Genomic DNA, 18,268 nt, shown 5'->3' with positions numbered 1-18,268 from the left:
TCTGCAAAACGGTCCTAACCACTTGATATTTACAACCTATGTTATTACTTAGGCCACAAACTAAATAAAATTTAAATTGTACATGTTGTATAAAAAAATCATGATTATGTAAACTAATTCATTTTTTCCGCTTTACCTCCAATCACTTGTTCTACCTCTTGGTTCCTTCAGCGTTTGGTAAATATGTTAGCAGCAAAATGTTGTGAAAACAAGTTTAATTGTTTTAAATAATTTATAGTGTTAAATGTTGACAATTTAAGAGCCACAATTTTCCATGAAGCTGAACAAGACAAGGAATAATGGAATTGACCCAAAACGAATAATATCACACAATATTAAAGAGTTTTTGTGTTGTCTCGACCAACGGTATCAAAAAACTTAAATTAGGTGATTGAACTATAAACTAAAGCAAACTTTTGTTCGTAATATTTGAATAGGAAAGGTTTACTTCTTTGAAATCATTATTCATGAAACATCATTACCCCTTTTTACTAAATTGAAAAGAGAAAGTATTCCTAGAATTCTTTCTATAAAAAGAAAAAAAAAGGATACATCAATAACTTTACAAAAAATAGAGGTAACAGGACCAACCAATTTAACAGCCAATTAAAAACAAGGAAAAACCAAACAGAACAAGGAAAAAGGTATGGATGAGTGGTTGATAAATCACTTGTAGTGGTGGGTGTCAGGGACGGTGTCGGTATTTGAAGTTTATGAATTCAGAATTATAGCATTTTTAAGTTGCAATTAATACATATCAAATGAATTTCTTAAGATAAATACAAGGTTTGGACCAAAGTGACTGAGTTTGGTCTAACCGGCGCTATCAATGCTACCTTCGCTCCTGGTGGGTCTTGTAGATTCATATGAACAGTAACTTTTGTGTAGATATTGTATATATATTAAAAAGTTATTAAATATTTATAGATATTTGACAATAAACTCAATTATTATTGTATCTTAACTTAAGATTGTTATAAAAACTCACACAATTAAAATTTTGGATTACTTGTCAATTCAGACTAAAACAACCCCATCAGGGGTCTGAAGTAACAAACACTCGAATGAGTCAAAAAAACAAACTAAAATACCACCTAGCCTACCCCTTCCTTCAAGCAAAAGACTATTTTATCATTTGCATATTAATCCTTTTACAACTTAGCAAAGACAACTCATTCCCATTACAGTATTTATATATGCAAATACATTTCTGGGCAGTGTTTTATAGTTGACATGAAACTTAGTCATATTAACACGTATTTCATTTATTATGTGTACCCTTTCAAGATATTGTTTTGAAGTCAAGAAAGGAAACGTGAAAGAGAGGTTAGAATTGAAGCAAAAGCAATAACACTAATAAAAAGGGATCAAAAAATGAAATTAAAGCAAAGGTAAAATTGTAAGGAGAAAAATTTAAAGATGATGAGTAATCTTCCAAGTGTTGGCAGCAGTGGAAGAACTTCAACGACTGCGGACGACAACGACGAAGATCAAGAGATGACAAAGGTAGCATTGGCTTCATTTCAAGCAAGAGAAGAAGAGATTGAGAGGAAGAAAATGGAGGTGAAAGGAAAAGTTGAGTCTCAACTTAGCCGTGCTGAAGAAGAAACTAGGCGTTTGGTTCGTGTTTGGGAGGTAAAATTACAAGAAAATTGCTTCGTAAATATTAGTCGTTTTGGCAGACTAATTTTGTCTATTTATTATTATTATTATTTTCAAATCTATTTTTACTCTCTTTAATTAGTGGAGCGTTAATCAACGTGAGATGTTTAAAAACGATAAATGGTAGTCAGATAAATACTAATATGATTATTTAAAGAGTATGCAATAACCTTATAAGACTGATAATATGAACCGGAGGTAGTATTATGCAATGATCATGAGAATGAAATGTTCATTTTTTTAATTTTGTGATTTTTTATTTTCATGTTAACAATTTTGATATTTTTCAAAAGGAGCTTGAAGTGTTAACGGATCCAATGAGAAAGGAAGTTGCAATGGTACGCAAGAAAATTGACGTGGTTAACCGTGAAATTAAGTCACTTGGACAGACCTGTCAAAAGAAGGTATTTTCTTACTTTCTTATTGCTCTTTTATTTTTTATTTTTTTATATAGCTAAATTGGTTGTTCAATTGCTAGTTTTACTTACTTAATATAAATCTTCTCCTAATGCTCCCGCATTTCTTATTTGTGTTTGTATTAAAAAACTGATTTTTTTTTAAAATGATTTTTCCTGTGGCAATAGGAGAAAGAATACAGAGAAGTGTTAGAGGTTTTCAACGAAAAGAATAATGAGAAAACTCAGCTAACCTCCACTCTAGTAGAGGTAACGATTCATAATAACCATTCTTTTTTATATTCTTTTATTCTTGCTTTTTCTTTTTCCTTTTTAAATGCCCCTAATTTAATTGATTTTTGGATGGTGTGTTGTCATCTTTTAGCTCTGAATTTCTCACTTTCCTTCAGTTTGGGAAAGCTGGAGGAGCTAAGCAAGGTTTTGAATCCCAAACGCTAGTGGCCATTGCTGACACTATAGAATGAATCACATATTCTCTATGTATCATACTGAACAATTTATTTTAACTTTCACTAGATATCCCTTCGAATAATGTATCAAATTTTCATTCCTTCGGTTTGATTATTCACTGTTGTTGAAGAGTTTGTTTGCAAGCAAAAAGAAAAAAGAGAGAAAAGTTTGTTAAGTTTGTTTGGCTTCCTTTTAGTCCTCAATTGCATACACCAATTCACTGCATGTAAATTTGAGGTGTCCTAATAAATGCTCTATTTTAAGCATCAATTACATAGCTCAAGTGAGAAATACTTTATGCAATGCTTGATTCTCTACTACAAAAAGGATGATAAGTTAATTCATAACTATGTTTATAACGTCGTTGGGTTTTCCAAACAAAACAAAGGAAATATAAGTCTTGTGTAAAAAGACTTTTTACTAACTGCCAGAAAAGGTATGAAGTTTATGAGTACATTCAAGATTTTACGCGTCTTTGCTAATTCATAGGGGTTTACGTTGACGCCCCTCCCCCCTCGACGCCCCCCCCCCCCCTGGGAGGGGGCAACTTTGAAGTTGAGAAACACTAGAACAACTAATTTCCAGATCTTGAACTTGAAACTTTTAGTCTGCTGCTATATCCACAACGAGTTGTCTGTACTCAGCTAGCAGATGGGGTATATCATCCATACGTAGCTGCAGATCAGAAACGAAAATTTTAACTGAAAACTGACAAGTAAAGAGGAGCAAATGACTCTATGAGGATGCACGCCTATCGAGAACGTGCAAAGTAAAATAGCGGTAGATCAACTGGGTAATTACTACTAGGAGAAAAGGTGATAATGACAAGTAAGCAGCACTCTGTTGCTAACCTCAGTAATCATGACGAACTACTGGAAAAGATACATGAAGTAGGAGGGAAATGGAAAACTTAACAAATAATTAACATTAAAAGTTCGAATATCAAGCACCAATGACACTTGAGCTAGTTGCAGCCCTCAACAAATCAGAATATCAATTCAAGCACAAAGGACACTTGGGCAATATATATGAGGGATGATAAAGAAGTGAAACAACCAAGTATTCAGATGTAAATAGCATCAAGACTAAGAAATATAACTTTGAAGAACTCATACCTGACTAACATTTCTGATATGATGGAATCTATAAGTCTCTTTCCCCAGAGATCCAGGTTTCGAGGATTGTAAGAGTGATCTTAGCTTTTCCCTATAATGTCAAATGATCAAAAGTTATACATTTGAGAAGGTGATCAGTTGAGCGCCCCCCCCCCCCCCCCCTCCATTTTCTTTTTTCAATAGTCTTTTCATTTGTCATTACATACAACAATAACTACGCCTTAGTCTCAAACAGGGTGGTCGTCTACATGAATCCTCAATTCATGTTATCATCATAACAAATAAAATAAGGGAAAATACATATATTACCCCCCTAAACCTATCCTTGGAAAGTAAGTTATACACTCTAACTTTATGGGCGACCTCTTACCCCCTAATCTTATTTGAAGTTAGACTTCCTTCAATTGTGCATGATAACAACACATTCACAAAGAGAAAAATGGGAGGAAGTAATTGAGGACAAAATTGTACTTAGATTGGATTAATAGGTTTCATTAAAATCAATGACTAACTTATTTCTTAATCCTGAGAAACATTGATGAAGTCAGCGTTAATACACTTACATCATGCTAGTTGAAAGGAGATTCTAACATTTCATCATCATATCCAAAAATCTCTAGTATAATGCCCCAACATTTAGTCTCACACCAGTAGAACACACGAAAACTTCAAAAGATCATATGCAAAACAGTTGCTAACAAAAAAGCCTATCAGTGACTTGGTTACTTGGGAAAACCATGAGTTCATGCACAGTTGAAACATCTCAGTTCGGTGCAAAAATACTACTTTAGACCAACAATGCAATAGCCTTTATACTTCACTAGTGAAATTTACATTTACTTTCATCACTCAGAAAAGTTGTCCGACTAGATCATCTTATCCGGATAAGTAAATTCTTCACATTTATAAGAATATCAGAACTTAGCTAGATGTAAACAAAAGCAAAAATGTACAAGACAGAGCAGTGCTCTTACTTTTGAAGGCGGGTAATCATGCGCTGGTAGTCACGAAGTAATGGGCTAAGCTCCTTTAATTGAATTGACTTTGGCGAGGACCTTGACCAATGGTCACGAAGGGCTTGTACAGCCTTCAGTGATCAAACAAATCTAGATTAAGAAATCTAAACATAACATGCGCGCGCATATGGCATAACATACACTGAGCAAAGCAATTACAACCTCTTTATTACTGAGAGCTCTCTCTCCAACCAATTTAGATGCCAATTCTAATAGTTCTGTATCTTCCAACTCATCTACAATTTTCTTCATATTGGAATTGGAGACGGACACTGAAACTCCAATCCTTTTCTGCAACTCTGCCACAGCATCTTCTTGCATTTGCCTCTCCTGTCAATAGTTAGATAGAGTTAAACCAGGATAGATGCTTTGTCCGTCATAGAAGCAATATAGCAATATCAACAGACTCATCAAGTTTTACACCTTTACTAAGCTTTATCAAGTATGATTATCAACTTCTTATGCCACACAAAATCTCCAGAAACTGGATGCACGAGTCCTTAGTGTGCCAGAAAACCAAAGTATACTGGGATTACTTTTTTTGTGTGTGTGTGTGGGGGGGGGGGGAGGGGGGAATGAAAATTTGAGTCTAGTGAGTGAGCTTTGAAGTGTAAGTGATTCAAATTTTGTCGGCAGGGCTAAGCGGCTCTTTTACATGGGTATCATTCAGTAATCATTGCTCAATGTTTAACTTTATTCAGAGACTCCATTGATCCGTTCATTCCACGAGTCAAATACGATTCGCAACTCATTGATACACGATCAGAGATGTTTAGGCTCCTAACATAGACACATTTTAACATTTGAACTGAGACCGGAATAATGAAAATGAAAATTCATGGCCCTTTACCTTCTCCATACTTGTCATTGAAACATGCTGATTTTCATGAATGCCCTCGGGAGGAGAAGCTGTTACGCGCTTAGCAATTGGATCATCTAAAGATCATACATTCAGAAAAACATACGTACAAGATGTTAACTGAAAGAATGAAAATGCAATGTAATCAACTCTATTAGACAAAAGAAGTTCCTTCACTTTTCCTAGACATGCATTAGATCAGAGCTAGGCGCTCTTTATTGTCAAATTGTGTAATATTTCAACTCGTACAACTCTTGGACCATTTAAATGGGTGATTAAACTCTGCATGAGAATTGCTTAAAATGGAAGCTTTTTTCCTGACATTTCTTCATACATTAATGACCAACTCAAACGGGGCTGTGGAAATTCTAAGGAAAAGCTGGAAGTTGAGAAGATACGGACAAGCTTCTGATATCAATTTCCAAATGATCTAACAGAATTATAGATCACCAGCATAAAATCATGCGGGCAGGACATAAACAGCAGAGAATAAATGCAGGGAGAACAGCAATATAGAAGGACGTAATCACATTAAGTAGGTGGCACAACACATTAGTGCAAGTTCTCAAAAAAAAGAACTCCACTTAACAGTGAAAAATTACACAAAGCAATGTACTTGAGGGAGACTCAATACCTTCTGGAACTAACCACCAGAGATCACCATAAGTTGATTTTCCATCAAACCCTCCAAACAACAAATATCGTGCCCCAATGGAGGTCATTGAGTGGTATGCTCGTGCAGCTGGCGGTTCATTCATAGTTGCTAGGCGTTTCCACTGTACAGACACTGGAAACAGAAAACTTTAGAACAAATTACTCTTACTGACATTTACAATAATCATGAATGGTTTTCAGGTCATTTAACTATGTGCCTCCATCTTCTAAAAAACATTTGTTAATGCAGTTATGTCTTCAACATCTCCAAATCAGTTTTCTATGTACAAGCTATAGAAATATATCAATGTGGATCAATAATATTCTGGCATTAAATACAAAAGACACCCCACCATTAGAACAAAACCGAAAGTTGTAATCCAGTAGGGGTCACAAAGCCTAAAAAGTACTGATCAACCATGCTTACCCCTGTCTAAAACAACACAATCATTGTAGTAAACATCGTACCGACTCAACCAACCACCAGTTCCATGCCCTCCAAATAACAACAGCTGCAGAGAAATTATAAGTCAGAATGCTTTTTCCTTTTTTTTGGGTTGCTGAAGGAGGGAAAGGTTTGAGTGAACAATATCAAGTGAAACGTGGAAATAACTGCATTACCCAAAATACATAAAGTGGCAGTTTTTTTTTTCAGGGGATAAAGTAAGGTAAAAAGTAAGTGGCAAAGTACTAATCATTAAATAATCATACTTGCCACTCAATGCAACAGTAATTGTGCAGACATTTCAAGTCCAACCCGGGGAAGTTCATCAAGAATTTCAACATAATTTACAACAATCTTTACTGCTGAGATCGAGACAACCATCTTTGCCAATTTGGGCTTCAGGGACAATCGAACACTTGAACTTACATGCACCAACTCCCCCTAGGTGAAGAGGTATGTATAGACACTATAAAGTTTCTATGCACATATATACACACACACTCTGGGGAACAACTTCAGAAGTAGCAACAGAGTGTAAGGAAAGGAATTACAGAAGTTCGTATATTATTCTCCACCGCTATTCTTTTAGAACTCTTTCAAAGTGGCAACAAAGCATCTACTTGCAAAGGGTTTCGACTCCTCAAATTTTGTTATCAGAGTAAACAAAGTGAGTTAAATAAAATTTTAAGATTCTTTTCTTAAGGGGTTATATGTGCTTAAAGAAATTATACTTCCCCATGAAACTGAAAGGTATCAGTAAACGTTGCACACATCAGAGGTGCTAATTATGTCTTCACTGCACACAGATTTTCAAAGATTTTGACAAGATCGATTAACACACCTAGCAGCTGATAAACATGAACACCAGCAAGATAGATTTAGCACACCTAGCAGCTGATAAACATGAACACCCCAAGAATAGTGTTAAATCATTCTTTATATCCTTATTCCAACTATTAACTCATACAGTTTTTGCATGGAGTGATTTTCACCATGAAAAGGACTTACATGGAATCCTCCGGATGTAACTGTATGTCCGCAACGTGCCGTAGGAGCTTGACCTGGAAGCTTCAGTTGGGTCCATCCAGGGCTTTCATTCTCTTCCTTCCGGAAAATCAGAAAATTTTACATAGTAAGTGCTTAAACAGGAAATACAGTCATAAGAGCTTCACGGGGAAGTCCAGAAAAAAAGGAAGTGGAAAGATAAAAACAATTCAAACAAACTACGGTAGATGATAGGGTACAAATCATGTGTGCGATCCAAAATAATATTGACTAATACTGGAAAGCAGCAAAAGAAAATAGAAATTCTAGCCATACGAACTAGAATATTTCATCAAGGTCAGCCAAACTCATATTTTATAGGAAATATTTCTCAAAGACTGGATAAGCTCAGCCATGAAATATTAGCTGAAAATGTATGACATGCCATACCAATTCAAGAAGCAACATGATGAATTTAAATCACATCTTCTCTTCAATGCAAACCCGAAGATAATTTACCATAAAAAGGAAAAATCACTAGTTAAATAAGAAGTCCACTGATCATAACTTGAGCTTCAAGGTAAAATATACCTTCTTCAATTAGGCCCTTCAAAGCCCACAAGTCAGCCATGATTGGCCCTCCACCTCCTACCAAAAAGTAAAGTTAACCACATTAGTCCAAATATTAAGAAAGAGCTTCACGTATCTGAACACATATAGATGAAAACTAAAAACCAATTAAAGATGTCAATGCCAACTTGGCCTACAAAAAGATGAAAAGTAAAAGCATCACTAACGTATGTAAGTTGTGACAAACATACTTTCAGATAAGATTGCAACTGAACGGTCAAAAGTTTTTTTTTTAAAATGGTAAGTGTATTATTATAACTTGATTCTATGCCTACATACATTATGTCCTTGTTCTCCATGCCTTCCAAAGTGGAAAAAGAACTAGACAAGTTGAGAAGGGATTTCTTATGGCAAGGAAACGCACAAATATTCAAACTCCTCCTTAATGGATCTCATACCCTGCTAAATTCCTCGCTATATCGAAATCTTTCAAGACCATTTCTCTGAATGCCCATACATTTGACCATTTACTTTAGGACATTTTAAGAGCTTAATTCCCTTCACCATTAGTTTAGGATGTAGCATAGACGTGCAAGTGTAAATCCTTAACCTCACTCAACATATTAAATGTCCATGAAATTTTCCCTTATGCTTAAGCGAGACTAAATTTGCTGATAAACTGCTTTAATTCCCACTGTAAAAGGGAAGGGGGGTTTGGGGGGGGAGGGGAGGGGGAGGAACAAAGGTTCATGCACGTTGTGTCTGGGATAGACAGAGATACTTGTGCAGTAAAAGGTGAAGGTTTGAATTTCACATCAAAATTTAGATCCGGCTTTAGTTGATTACCTTCTTCATACATTACGGGATCTTGTCCTTTCAACAAAATTCACTGTGAACCTTTTTATTGCTCAACCTAATAAGTACAAGACCTCAAGATTTCCTAAGCAGCATAAAATCTTTACAGTACATGAAAATAGCTGAAAAGCAAATTACAGAGACAAACATGATATTTCCAAGCCAAAAATAAATCATCATCCACATTTACCTCTACCACCATAGACAAGCAATCTTTTTTCAACCATAGTAGAAGTATGGCCACATCTAGGCGGCGGTAAAGTTCCCAAAACAGATAACTCCCTCCACTCAAGAGACACTGTTCAAAAATCATACCAATTGTTATCGATAAATTGTATTTCTAACACGGGGAAAGGACAGCGAAAACGTAGAGTTCCTAGCAAAGACAGTACTTGTGTCCAAGATATAGACATCTGACAACCACTTTTTACCATCCCAGCCACCATACCTGCATGCAAATGAAGGCCAAAAAATAATGAAAGAAGGATAAGACATAAGCACCAGCCGAAGGACAGACAACCTTACATAACAATTTTACTGTTTCCAATGGCTGAAGCAGCTGCAAAATCCCTTGCAGAAGGTAAGTCACCAAAACTTGTCAGCTCTGACCATTGCCATATATCTAGCACCGGAGATAAAAAAAAATCAAGACCCAAGTCTGATGACAGTGAAAAATACTTTCTTCACTTGGTTTATAGCTTAGAACGCCATACTAACAGCAGATAACTAGCAGAAGAGGAGTCGGGTAATAGTTAGTTTGTATTGTTTCTGTCAAGCAAACACTAATCGGTGAGAATATGGATTGTATACGGCTTAGTTACAGAGTTACTCAGATAGCTAGCATACTCTGTTTTTGATACCCTCTACTGAGAGCTATGGAGAAAACTTTGGAGCGCTGGAGGTTAAGGAAGATGGACACTAGGAAAGAGCTGAAGGGCGATCCTCTATGCATCTTTTGGCTGATTTGAGAGAGAAAGGAGTTCTTCTGAAGGAGCTGAAAATCCATTATGGATGAATAACAACTCCTTGTTGATCATTACTATATTTTAGGCAAAAGAGCTATCCTATATTGTATAATTGGAAGGAGTTTGATGTAAACCTGCACTGTTTAGTGATACAACTTGGTGTAATATCTTCTTCTTTTTTTTTTGATGGTACAACTTGGTGTAATATCTTTTTTTTTTTGAGATGGTACAACTTGGTGTAATATCAGTGACATTATTGTGAACTTATCAAAAATGTCCAATGATAGTGAAAAGAAGAAATACAAAATAATCATGCATTTTTCTTTACATAGTAGCTCGGATAGCCAGGGTAGAAGGAAATCCTTACCAGTATCCAGAACCCAAAAATCCCCTAACCTGAGAACGAGGATACCCAATTAAAGGCATTGGCGCAACAATAATAATACACAACATATGAGTTATTTAGCATTTGCATACCTTCTACTGCCAGATCTCCCACCAAAGATGAACATATGACAGTCAATTGATACAGCAACGTGGAATGCTCGTGGGCTGGGACCCACTTGGCCATCAGAACCACTGCCTGTGCACTCTGGCTGAAACCACAATTTGTTTTCTGAAACATTAACAACATCTGAATTTAGAATATAAAAACGACTGACATTGATTCAATACACAGCAACCACATTGGCTTCCAGAAACTGTATCACAATGACAAAGAGGAAATATCAACTGAAGACGCCTCAATCCCAGACTAGTTTGGGTTGGACCTACGAATATTCTACATACTGTTCCGCCCATTCGGACCCATTTCATCCAAGTAGTCAACAATTTATCTTAAAATGAAAAGTAGTGGTAAAGGTTCTCTAGATCTCACAGTTATTCCTACACCAAAATACAAATCTCTAACCAAACTAATTAGTTCTCTAAATTTCACTTATCGCAACATGGCATAAAAATCTCTAACCAAACTAACTACATATTTTTATAAGGGTGAGTTTGGTATGAGGAAAAATGATTTCCACGAAAACGTTTTCCATGAGAAAATTATTTTCTGGTGTTTGGCACGACGGAAGTGACTTTTCATGGAAAACATTTCCAATCAATTGGAGGAAAATGGCTTCTGTCACTTGCGAACAGAAATCATTTTCCTTACCACTATATTACCTTTCAACTTCATATTATTTGCTTCAACCAACACTTAGACATTATTATTAATCTTTGGTGCTCAAAATTTTCATCAAAACACTCTCCAATTTGCTGATAATATTATTAATCTTCACTATATACTATTCTTTATGAAAAATATTCTTCACTCACCAACAACACCAGAAAATATTTCTAAGAAATAGAAAATATTTTCCATGGAAAATGACTTCCATAGTACCAAACACACCCTAAATTTCACACTTTTTCGGACACTGAAATACAAATCTCTAATCAAACTATCTAAAGGTTTCCTAAATCTCTAACTTACTCAAACACTGAATACAAATTCATAAGGTAACTGACTATAGGTTCTCTAAGTCTCACACTTATTCCAATACTGACATACAAATCTTAATTAAACTAAAATGACTCCTAAAAAACACGGAACCTAATTTCTACAGAAATGCAACGTTTAGAATACTAAGTTCAACTCCAATGAAGAGAGAATTAAACATTAGCAGCTGAATAGGAGAGATACAAATTACCAATGTCATAGACAGTGATGTCATTAAGGAACTTCTTGTCAAGTAGTCCTCCGAACACCACAACTTTCGATTTCCCAATGTTCACTGCAGTGTGTCCACTGATAATTGGCAACAAAAGTTTCGTATTTAGTATCAAATTCAAATGATTCCGACACAAATGAAGACAGATTGAAGTGCAAAATTTTGTCTTACCTTCGAGGTTGTGGAATTGTTCCGGCGAAATCTGAGGGAGATGCTCGAATCCAGTAATGCATTTTCGATTTTTCTTTTTCCTGAATTCGTATGAGCTGAAGAACTGATCAAAAATAATTCATATGAGCTGAAGATGTTCCCACCGGATCCGATCCGACTTTGACTTGCCAACCGGGTGGGCATATTATGTGGGTTACAATGTTGTGGGCTTTTGGCTAATGTATCTGGGCCTAACATTGGCGATTTTCACGTAAAAATAGTGGTAAAAATGGCGTGTAGTAGCCACTAATTAAGGGTGAATCAGAATTTTTAGGAGTACTATTTCCAGACAACTACGGACAGTGGATTGCATATTCACTACAGACAGTGGATTGAATCAGAATTGTCGCATGTTATATTTTAGGATGGCTAAAAATATATATTTCTCAACTTTCTTTCGAAACTATAGACCGTAAATATTCTTCCACTTATACTACCATAAATATTCGTTTAGAACTATAGGCCATCTAAAGTTTCCAAATTTGTATTAATTCAACCTTATAAGGGCAGCCCGGTATGCTAAGCTCCAGCTATGTGTGGGGTCCCAGGAAGGTTAGGATCACAAAGGTCTATTGTACGAAATCTTACCCTACATTTTTGCAAAAGGTTGTTTTCACGGCTCGAACTCGTCCTCCTGGTCACATGGTAGCAACTTTACCGGTTACGCCAAGACTCTCCTCCCCAACCTTACATTTTACACACAACTAGTACAGTACTCGCGCATTGCGTGAAAAATAAAAATCATGTTGTGTAATCTAATTTGTTTAGGCATATTAAATCACATTGCTTGAATTAAATATCAATTTCTTTTTTTATCCAGTGAAATACGCCCAATAAGAAAATCGGATGAAATTAAAAAAAGATTCATATGGTCATCAATAACTTTTCAGTTCCCCGCTTTTCTTTATTACATAATCTACTATATTTATTATTATTATTATTTTATTTGCTATTATGATATTTTATTATCTTGTTATATGACTTAATATTTTTGTTAATTATCTCTTTTTAATATACTATAGATATAAAAATATAGTTTTCTTACTCCTTGAACTTTTTCTTGAAACATTTTTTCAATCGTACATCTTCATTTGAATTCAACAAAAATATAAATTAATTCTTTCTTTATTAGTTATAAATCTACCAATTTTTTTAAATATTTGGTAGTTTTGTATTATATGCCTCAATATTTTCTTCTCCTTTGACTTTGTAATGACTCGACCAGTCATTTTGAGGTCTAGCGCGTTGTTCAGTGATTTGAGGCTATGAGTAGCTTCACTTCAGGTATTATGACTTGTATGTGTGGTCAGAATTAAATTTAGTGAAGTTCGGAGTTGACTTGGAAAGAAAATTCTAATTTCGGAAGCTTTAAGTTGGAAGAATTGACTAAGGTTTGACTTTTGAGTAAACGGTCTCGGAATCGAAATTTGAAGAGTCCAATAGATTCGTATGATGATTTCGGACTTGGGCGTATGTTCGGATTAAGTATCGGGTGGCCCGGGAGCATTTCGCTGCTTATGATGGAAAGTTAACATTTTTGAAAGTTTAAGAATTTCTTAAGTTTGATTTGAAGTGGACTTTGGTGTTATCGATGTCCGTTTGAGGTTTCGAGCCTTGAAATAGGTCCGTATTATAATTTATGACTTGTGCGTAAAGTTTGGCGTCATTCCGGGATGTTTAAGTATGATTCGGATGCATTCGTTGAAATTTAAAAATTTAAAGAAAGATTTCGATCGTCGGTTCACAATTTGATATTGTTTGGTGTGATTTGAGATCTCGAGTAGGTTCGTGCCATGTTTTGGGACTGGTTGATATGTTTGGTTGGGCCCCCGGGGGCCTCAGGTTTGAAATGAATTGAAACTTGGAATTTGGGACATGCTAGTTTTGGCCAAGTTCTGGTGCAACCGCACCTGCGGAAATTTGGGCGCAGGTGCGGAGCCGCTGATGCTGCAGGAGAAGCGTAGGAGCGCCTCAGGAGCTGGGAGTAGAGGATCGTAAGTGCGCGGGTTTGGGCGCGCATATGCGCCTCCGCAGAAGCATGTAAGGCACCGCATGTGCGGAAACTGGGTATTTGCTACTGGGCTGCAGGTACGGTCGTGTGTCGCAGACGCGGGCTCGCAGGAGCAATCAGTGCTCTGCAGAAGCGTGACCGCATGAGCAAATTTTGCCGTAGAAGCGGATTTACCTGGCCTTAGATGGAACCACACATGTGATGGATTTGTTCGCATGTGCGGAGTCGCATGTCCGACAATTTTGCCGTAGGTACGAAAGTCGGGCTGGACAGTGTGGTTTTAAAATGGGGGTTTGGCTCATTTCCACTTTATTTCTTTCACAGGAGCCGACCTTGGAGCAATTTTGGAGTGTCATTTTCATCATCTATTATGGGGTAAGTGATTTATTCATATTGTGAGTTAAATATATGTTTTATATATGGATTTAAGCATGAGAATTTGTAGAAAATTGAGATTTTGGTAGAAAAACTTAGAAATTGGTATTTTTGAATTTTACCACGAAATTGGACATGGAATTAGGAATAAATTATATATTTGAGTTAGTGGTGTTATGGGTAAAGTTTACCTTCTAGAATTTTCGGAATCCGGGCACGTGGACCCGAGAGTCGACTTTATTGACTTTTAGAGCTGAGTTGGGAATTGTTATAAAATTATTAATTATAAACATTGGAGTATATTTTGATTGAATTGCTCATTGTTTGACTAGTTTCGGAATGTTTGACTCGGCGTTGAGTGTTAGAGTGGCGTTGGAGCCGGTTATGAAACCTCAGAGCGAGGTAAGTCTCTTGTCTAACCTTGTGAGGGAAAAACTACTCCTAGGTTATAATTATTGTTATGTACAACTAGTTGTGGGTGCTACGTACGTACAAGGTGATGAGAGTCCGTACGTAGCTAAAGTTGTTTATGTCCGGGTATACTTAGGACTTTATCATGTAATATTTGAATTGTTTGGACGTATTTTGCTGGCTTAATTAATTGAATTTATAATTGAAATTGATTTAGAAATAAATGTATGTATACTAGGACGAGCCTTATCACCTCGAGTTGATGGCTAGTTATTTGAGAAACGATAAAGTCTATATTCACTTTGTGCTTATGTACTGTGTTGTAAGCACGTGTCTCGTAATGCGGTAACTTCCTTCCTTTCTTGTGGAGAGGGTCGAATGTCTCGACAATATAATAGATGCATCTATGATTCGTGCCGCTCGACCCACGGTAGTGTACATATTATTCTGGATCGGGTCGAACGACCTCGACATAATCGTGCGTTATATCGCTGGTAGTCCGACCATTCACGAGATTATCTTTCCGCGGATGCCCGACATTTCACATGGTATTCGTTATTCATCGATATTGGCATTTGACATTTTTCTGAGCTGTTAAGGTAGAATACAAGACTGATAAATTCATGCTTTAAAGGAAATATTTGGAGAATTATGTAACTTACAAATTACCCCATTATCGTTGTGTGCTTCATATCTGCTTATGATTTGTTATATTACTTTATTAGACCTCTAGTAAGTGTCGATGTCGACCTCTTGTTACTACTTCTCCTGGGTTAGTCTAGATACTTACTGGGTACGCGTTGATTTACGTACTCATGCTGTACTTCTACACTAAATGTACAGGATTTGACAGGTTTATTTGGTGATCAGCTTGGCGCGTAGGCGCAACTATGGAGGAGACTTTATGTGAGCTGCATTCCAGGCCACGCATCACAGTCTACAAAGTCTCCATCGTATTATTTATTTTATCCTGTCTTATTTACATTATGGAAAGATGTATTATTGTTATTGTACTCCTTAGCAAACGCTCATGAACTTGTGACACCGGATTTTGGGGGTGTTCTAGAACTTGTTATGGTTTGTATTACACTGATTCACTTTCACATATTATTTTAACGAAACTGTACGTAACCATAATTTATTTTAATGCATTAACCTCGCTACCCGAGGAAGACTCATGATTTTAAAAATGATGAAATGAATAATTAGGTATTGGCTTGCCTAACGGCGATGTTGGGCGCCATCACGGCCTATAGTGGATTTTGGGTCGTGACAGCTTGGTATCAGAGCGTTAGGTTCAGTTAGGTCTCATGAGTCATGAGCAAATCTAGTAGAGTCTTGCGGATCGGTACAGAGACATCTGTACTTATCTTTGAGAGGCTACAGGATTGTTAGGAGCACTTCCATTCTTGATTCCTCATCGTGCAGTTTTATATAACTGAGGCTTGTGCCTTTATTTCCTTCCTACTCAATCTTACGCGACGTGGGGCGCTTGTTATTATTTGGGCATAGAGGAGTTGTAGTGGTACTGCAGATGTGGTGCATGATGTTTTTTCATGCGTATTCGGGCAGGCTATTATCGTCGCATTGCGAAAGGATGTCCTTTTGTGTCAGCTCAGTATCTATATTTCTTATGGTTTTGAGGCTATGCACGGATTGCTATGATGTTCATGCATTGTTATCGCACAATGTTGGTGTAATGGTAGGGTACTTGTTTATGTGCTGAGGTAGTGAATGACTTGAAGGGAGGATTTCTCGATGCATGATTTAGAGGTTCGACATTTAATTCCAGCGGAGGAAAGGCAATCGTACTATGGATGTTCAAGCCTTGGTTGATGGAGTAACGAGACTTGATATTTTCGAGCGTGGTGAAATTCTCATTTGTGATGTGGTATCGTCGCCCTTATTTGAACGCATTAAGGTTCGCCGGTGTTATGGTCTTCTTCAATTTTGCCTTTGGGGCAGGGTGTTGTGAAATGGTGCCTAAGAAGCGGTTGTCAGAGATGGCGGTGTATAGCGGTTTCAGAAAACGAATTGGTGTTTCTAACATTGATGGCTCGAGAAAGACGATCTTTGAAGAGGCTTAGAGTTGGTAACAATTTATTGGTTCAGGTGCCACAGAGATGGATTTTGATTTGATGCAACATTTGGGCAGCGAAGTATGAGGAAGGACATAGCGGGAGGTGTCTCGCGGTGGTTGAATTACTAGCAGGTCAAGTATGGAAACTAGAGGTCAAGAAGTTTCTTAAAGGAGATGGTTTAACCGGAGTGAGGGTGGCAGAGTAGCATATGGATTCTATGGTAGGATAGCCACATGCCTTGAGAAATGTTTAGAGCGATTTGGGAATCATGGTGCGTAATGACTAAGCATGTGCATTTCATTTAAGATGGAGGCTACTGTACTGAGGAAGATTGAATATGGCCTGGATGAGTTTGCTTGAGATGAAGAGGGGTGTGAAAACTTGATTATCGTTTTGGGATGCAACATGACTTCGAGTTTGGAGCGTATTGTCAGACTTTCAGTTGATGTTAAGGGGGAATGAACAGAATTGTACGGCTGGTGGGCGAGCATGGGCTCAGGAGGGTTTACTGAGTTCGCGGTGGTGGTACACAGTGCAACGTCGTTGGAAGATGTCGGTATGGAATCTCCACATATGGGTTATCTCCTGTGAGCAGGTTAGCGGTTGTGTGATTTTGATGAACTTTCTATGAAGAATTCTACTTACTACCCGACGAAAGGTCGAATATGCGATTGTGGCTGATAATTTGGAATATTCATGAAAAGTTTAATAAGAAACTACAAGAAATTTGGCGGGTTGACGGTGCAGGATCATGGTAATTGAGAAGGAGAAATCTTTGTGGTTTCTAGATTTATATAATTGTAGCTTAAAGCTAAGTGGGGGATCCCCATCGTCTATGATTGGATCGCGTGGTTATTTGCTTGTGTGGTTTCTGGTTATCGGTGTATTGGTGGGTTATTAAGACTAAGGAAAGAAAACATCAAGGGCAATTCGAGCAAAGAAATTGATAAATGTATTCTATATTCCGCCTTATCTATTCATGTGCTGGTTTTGGGAAGACTCAAGAGTTTATGCTGCTAGTGTGTGTGATGCACAAGGAAAAATAATTTATCCGGTTGCTTCGTTGGGAGTGTTCATGTGCTGATAGCGCACTAAACTTTGGTTTCATATTTGGGACCAAGTCAGGGTGGCTGACTCTCAACAATGGTTCTAATGGGTTCGCTTTGTGGCTGGAGACCGGGATTTTGTAGCAGAGTGTGAAGAATACTTGGGGAGTTTTCTATGTTATCATTGGATATGCGGGGAAGTATTGGAAAAAATGGGAGAAACAATTTCGGATTCACAGAAGGTCTTTCAGAATGGGTGTACCAATTGGAGATGCTATTGTGCGCATAAGGAGACAGAGGTGGATCCAGGATTTAAATCCTATGGCTTCTATTGTAAGGTTTCTAACATTGAACCCATTATATTTTTAAAGTTATGGTTTCATATCTACTATTTTTGCAGTTTTAATGAATTTTTACATATAAATTTT

At 37.0% G+C, this 18,268-nt stretch overlaps 2 protein-coding genes across 3 annotated transcripts; one reads left to right on the top strand and one right to left on the bottom strand.

The window, feature by feature from the left end:
* The first annotated feature begins 1,229 nt into the window (after positions 1-1,229).
* LOC107780825 (uncharacterized) lies at positions 1,230-2,516 on the top strand. Its single transcript, XM_075228997.1, has 3 exons — positions 1,230-1,635; positions 1,956-2,066; positions 2,247-2,516. Exons 1-3 carry the CDS (start codon positions 1,420-1,422, stop codon positions 2,514-2,516), a joined length of 597 nt encoding a protein of 198 aa, XP_075085098.1. The 5' UTR covers positions 1,230-1,419.
* Positions 2,517-2,843: 327 nt separating this feature from the next.
* Positions 2,844-12,055, bottom strand: LOC107780824 (protein GLUTELIN PRECURSOR ACCUMULATION 3-like). Of its 2 annotated transcripts, XM_016601418.2 has the most exons (16): positions 11,878-12,055; positions 11,686-11,783; positions 10,469-10,607; positions 10,359-10,387; positions 9,552-9,648; positions 9,419-9,474; positions 9,217-9,324; positions 8,193-8,249; positions 7,626-7,717; positions 6,600-6,684; positions 6,153-6,305; positions 5,510-5,595; positions 4,822-4,989; positions 4,618-4,730; positions 3,644-3,734; positions 2,844-3,203 (listed from the first exon to the last, which is right to left on the bottom strand). In XM_016601418.2, exons 1-16 carry the CDS (start codon positions 11,937-11,939, stop codon positions 3,132-3,134), a joined length of 1,506 nt encoding a protein of 501 aa, XP_016456904.1. In that variant the 5' UTR covers positions 11,940-12,055; the 3' UTR covers positions 2,844-3,131. The 2 variants fall into 2 exon arrangements, with proteins under 2 accessions (XP_016456904.1, XP_075084514.1); XM_075228413.1 differs by lacking the exon at positions 10,359-10,387 and having other exon boundaries at positions 11,878-11,959.
* Positions 12,056-18,268: the final 6,213 nt, after the last annotated feature.

The sequence above is a fragment of the Nicotiana tabacum genome, chromosome 13, assembly GCF_000715075.1.
Source record: "Nicotiana tabacum cultivar K326 chromosome 13, ASM71507v2, whole genome shotgun sequence".
NCBI classification, from domain to species: Eukaryota; Viridiplantae; Streptophyta; class Magnoliopsida; order Solanales; family Solanaceae; genus Nicotiana; species Nicotiana tabacum.
Note: the sequence above shows the minus strand (reverse complement) of the source record. Positions and strands in the feature narration are given on the sequence as shown.

Excerpts from the sequence above, each read along its gene's own strand:
- LOC107780825 (XM_075228997.1), top strand. The coding sequence starts at position 1,420 with ATGATGAGTAATCTTCCAAGTGTTGGCAGCAGTGGAAGAACTTCAACG. Across the intron at positions 1,636-1,955 it reads GTTTGGTTCGTGTTTGGGAG|GAGCTTGAAGTGTTAACGGA; the intron begins GTAAAATTACAA and ends ATTTTTCAAAAG. Across the intron at positions 2,067-2,246 it reads GACAGACCTGTCAAAAGAAG|GAGAAAGAATACAGAGAAGT; the intron begins GTATTTTCTTAC and ends CTGTGGCAATAG.
- LOC107780824 (XM_016601418.2), bottom strand. The coding sequence starts at position 11,939 with ATGCATTACTGGATTCGAGCATCTCCCTCAGATTTCGCCGGAACAATT. Across the intron at positions 4,990-5,509 it reads CAATGACAAGTATGGAGAAG|GAGAGGCAAATGCAAGAAGA; the intron begins GTAAAGGGCCAT and ends AACTATTGACAG. Across the intron at positions 3,735-4,617 it reads ATGATTACCCGCCTTCAAAA|GGAAAAGCTAAGATCACTCT; the intron begins GTAAGAGCACTG and ends TTGACATTATAG.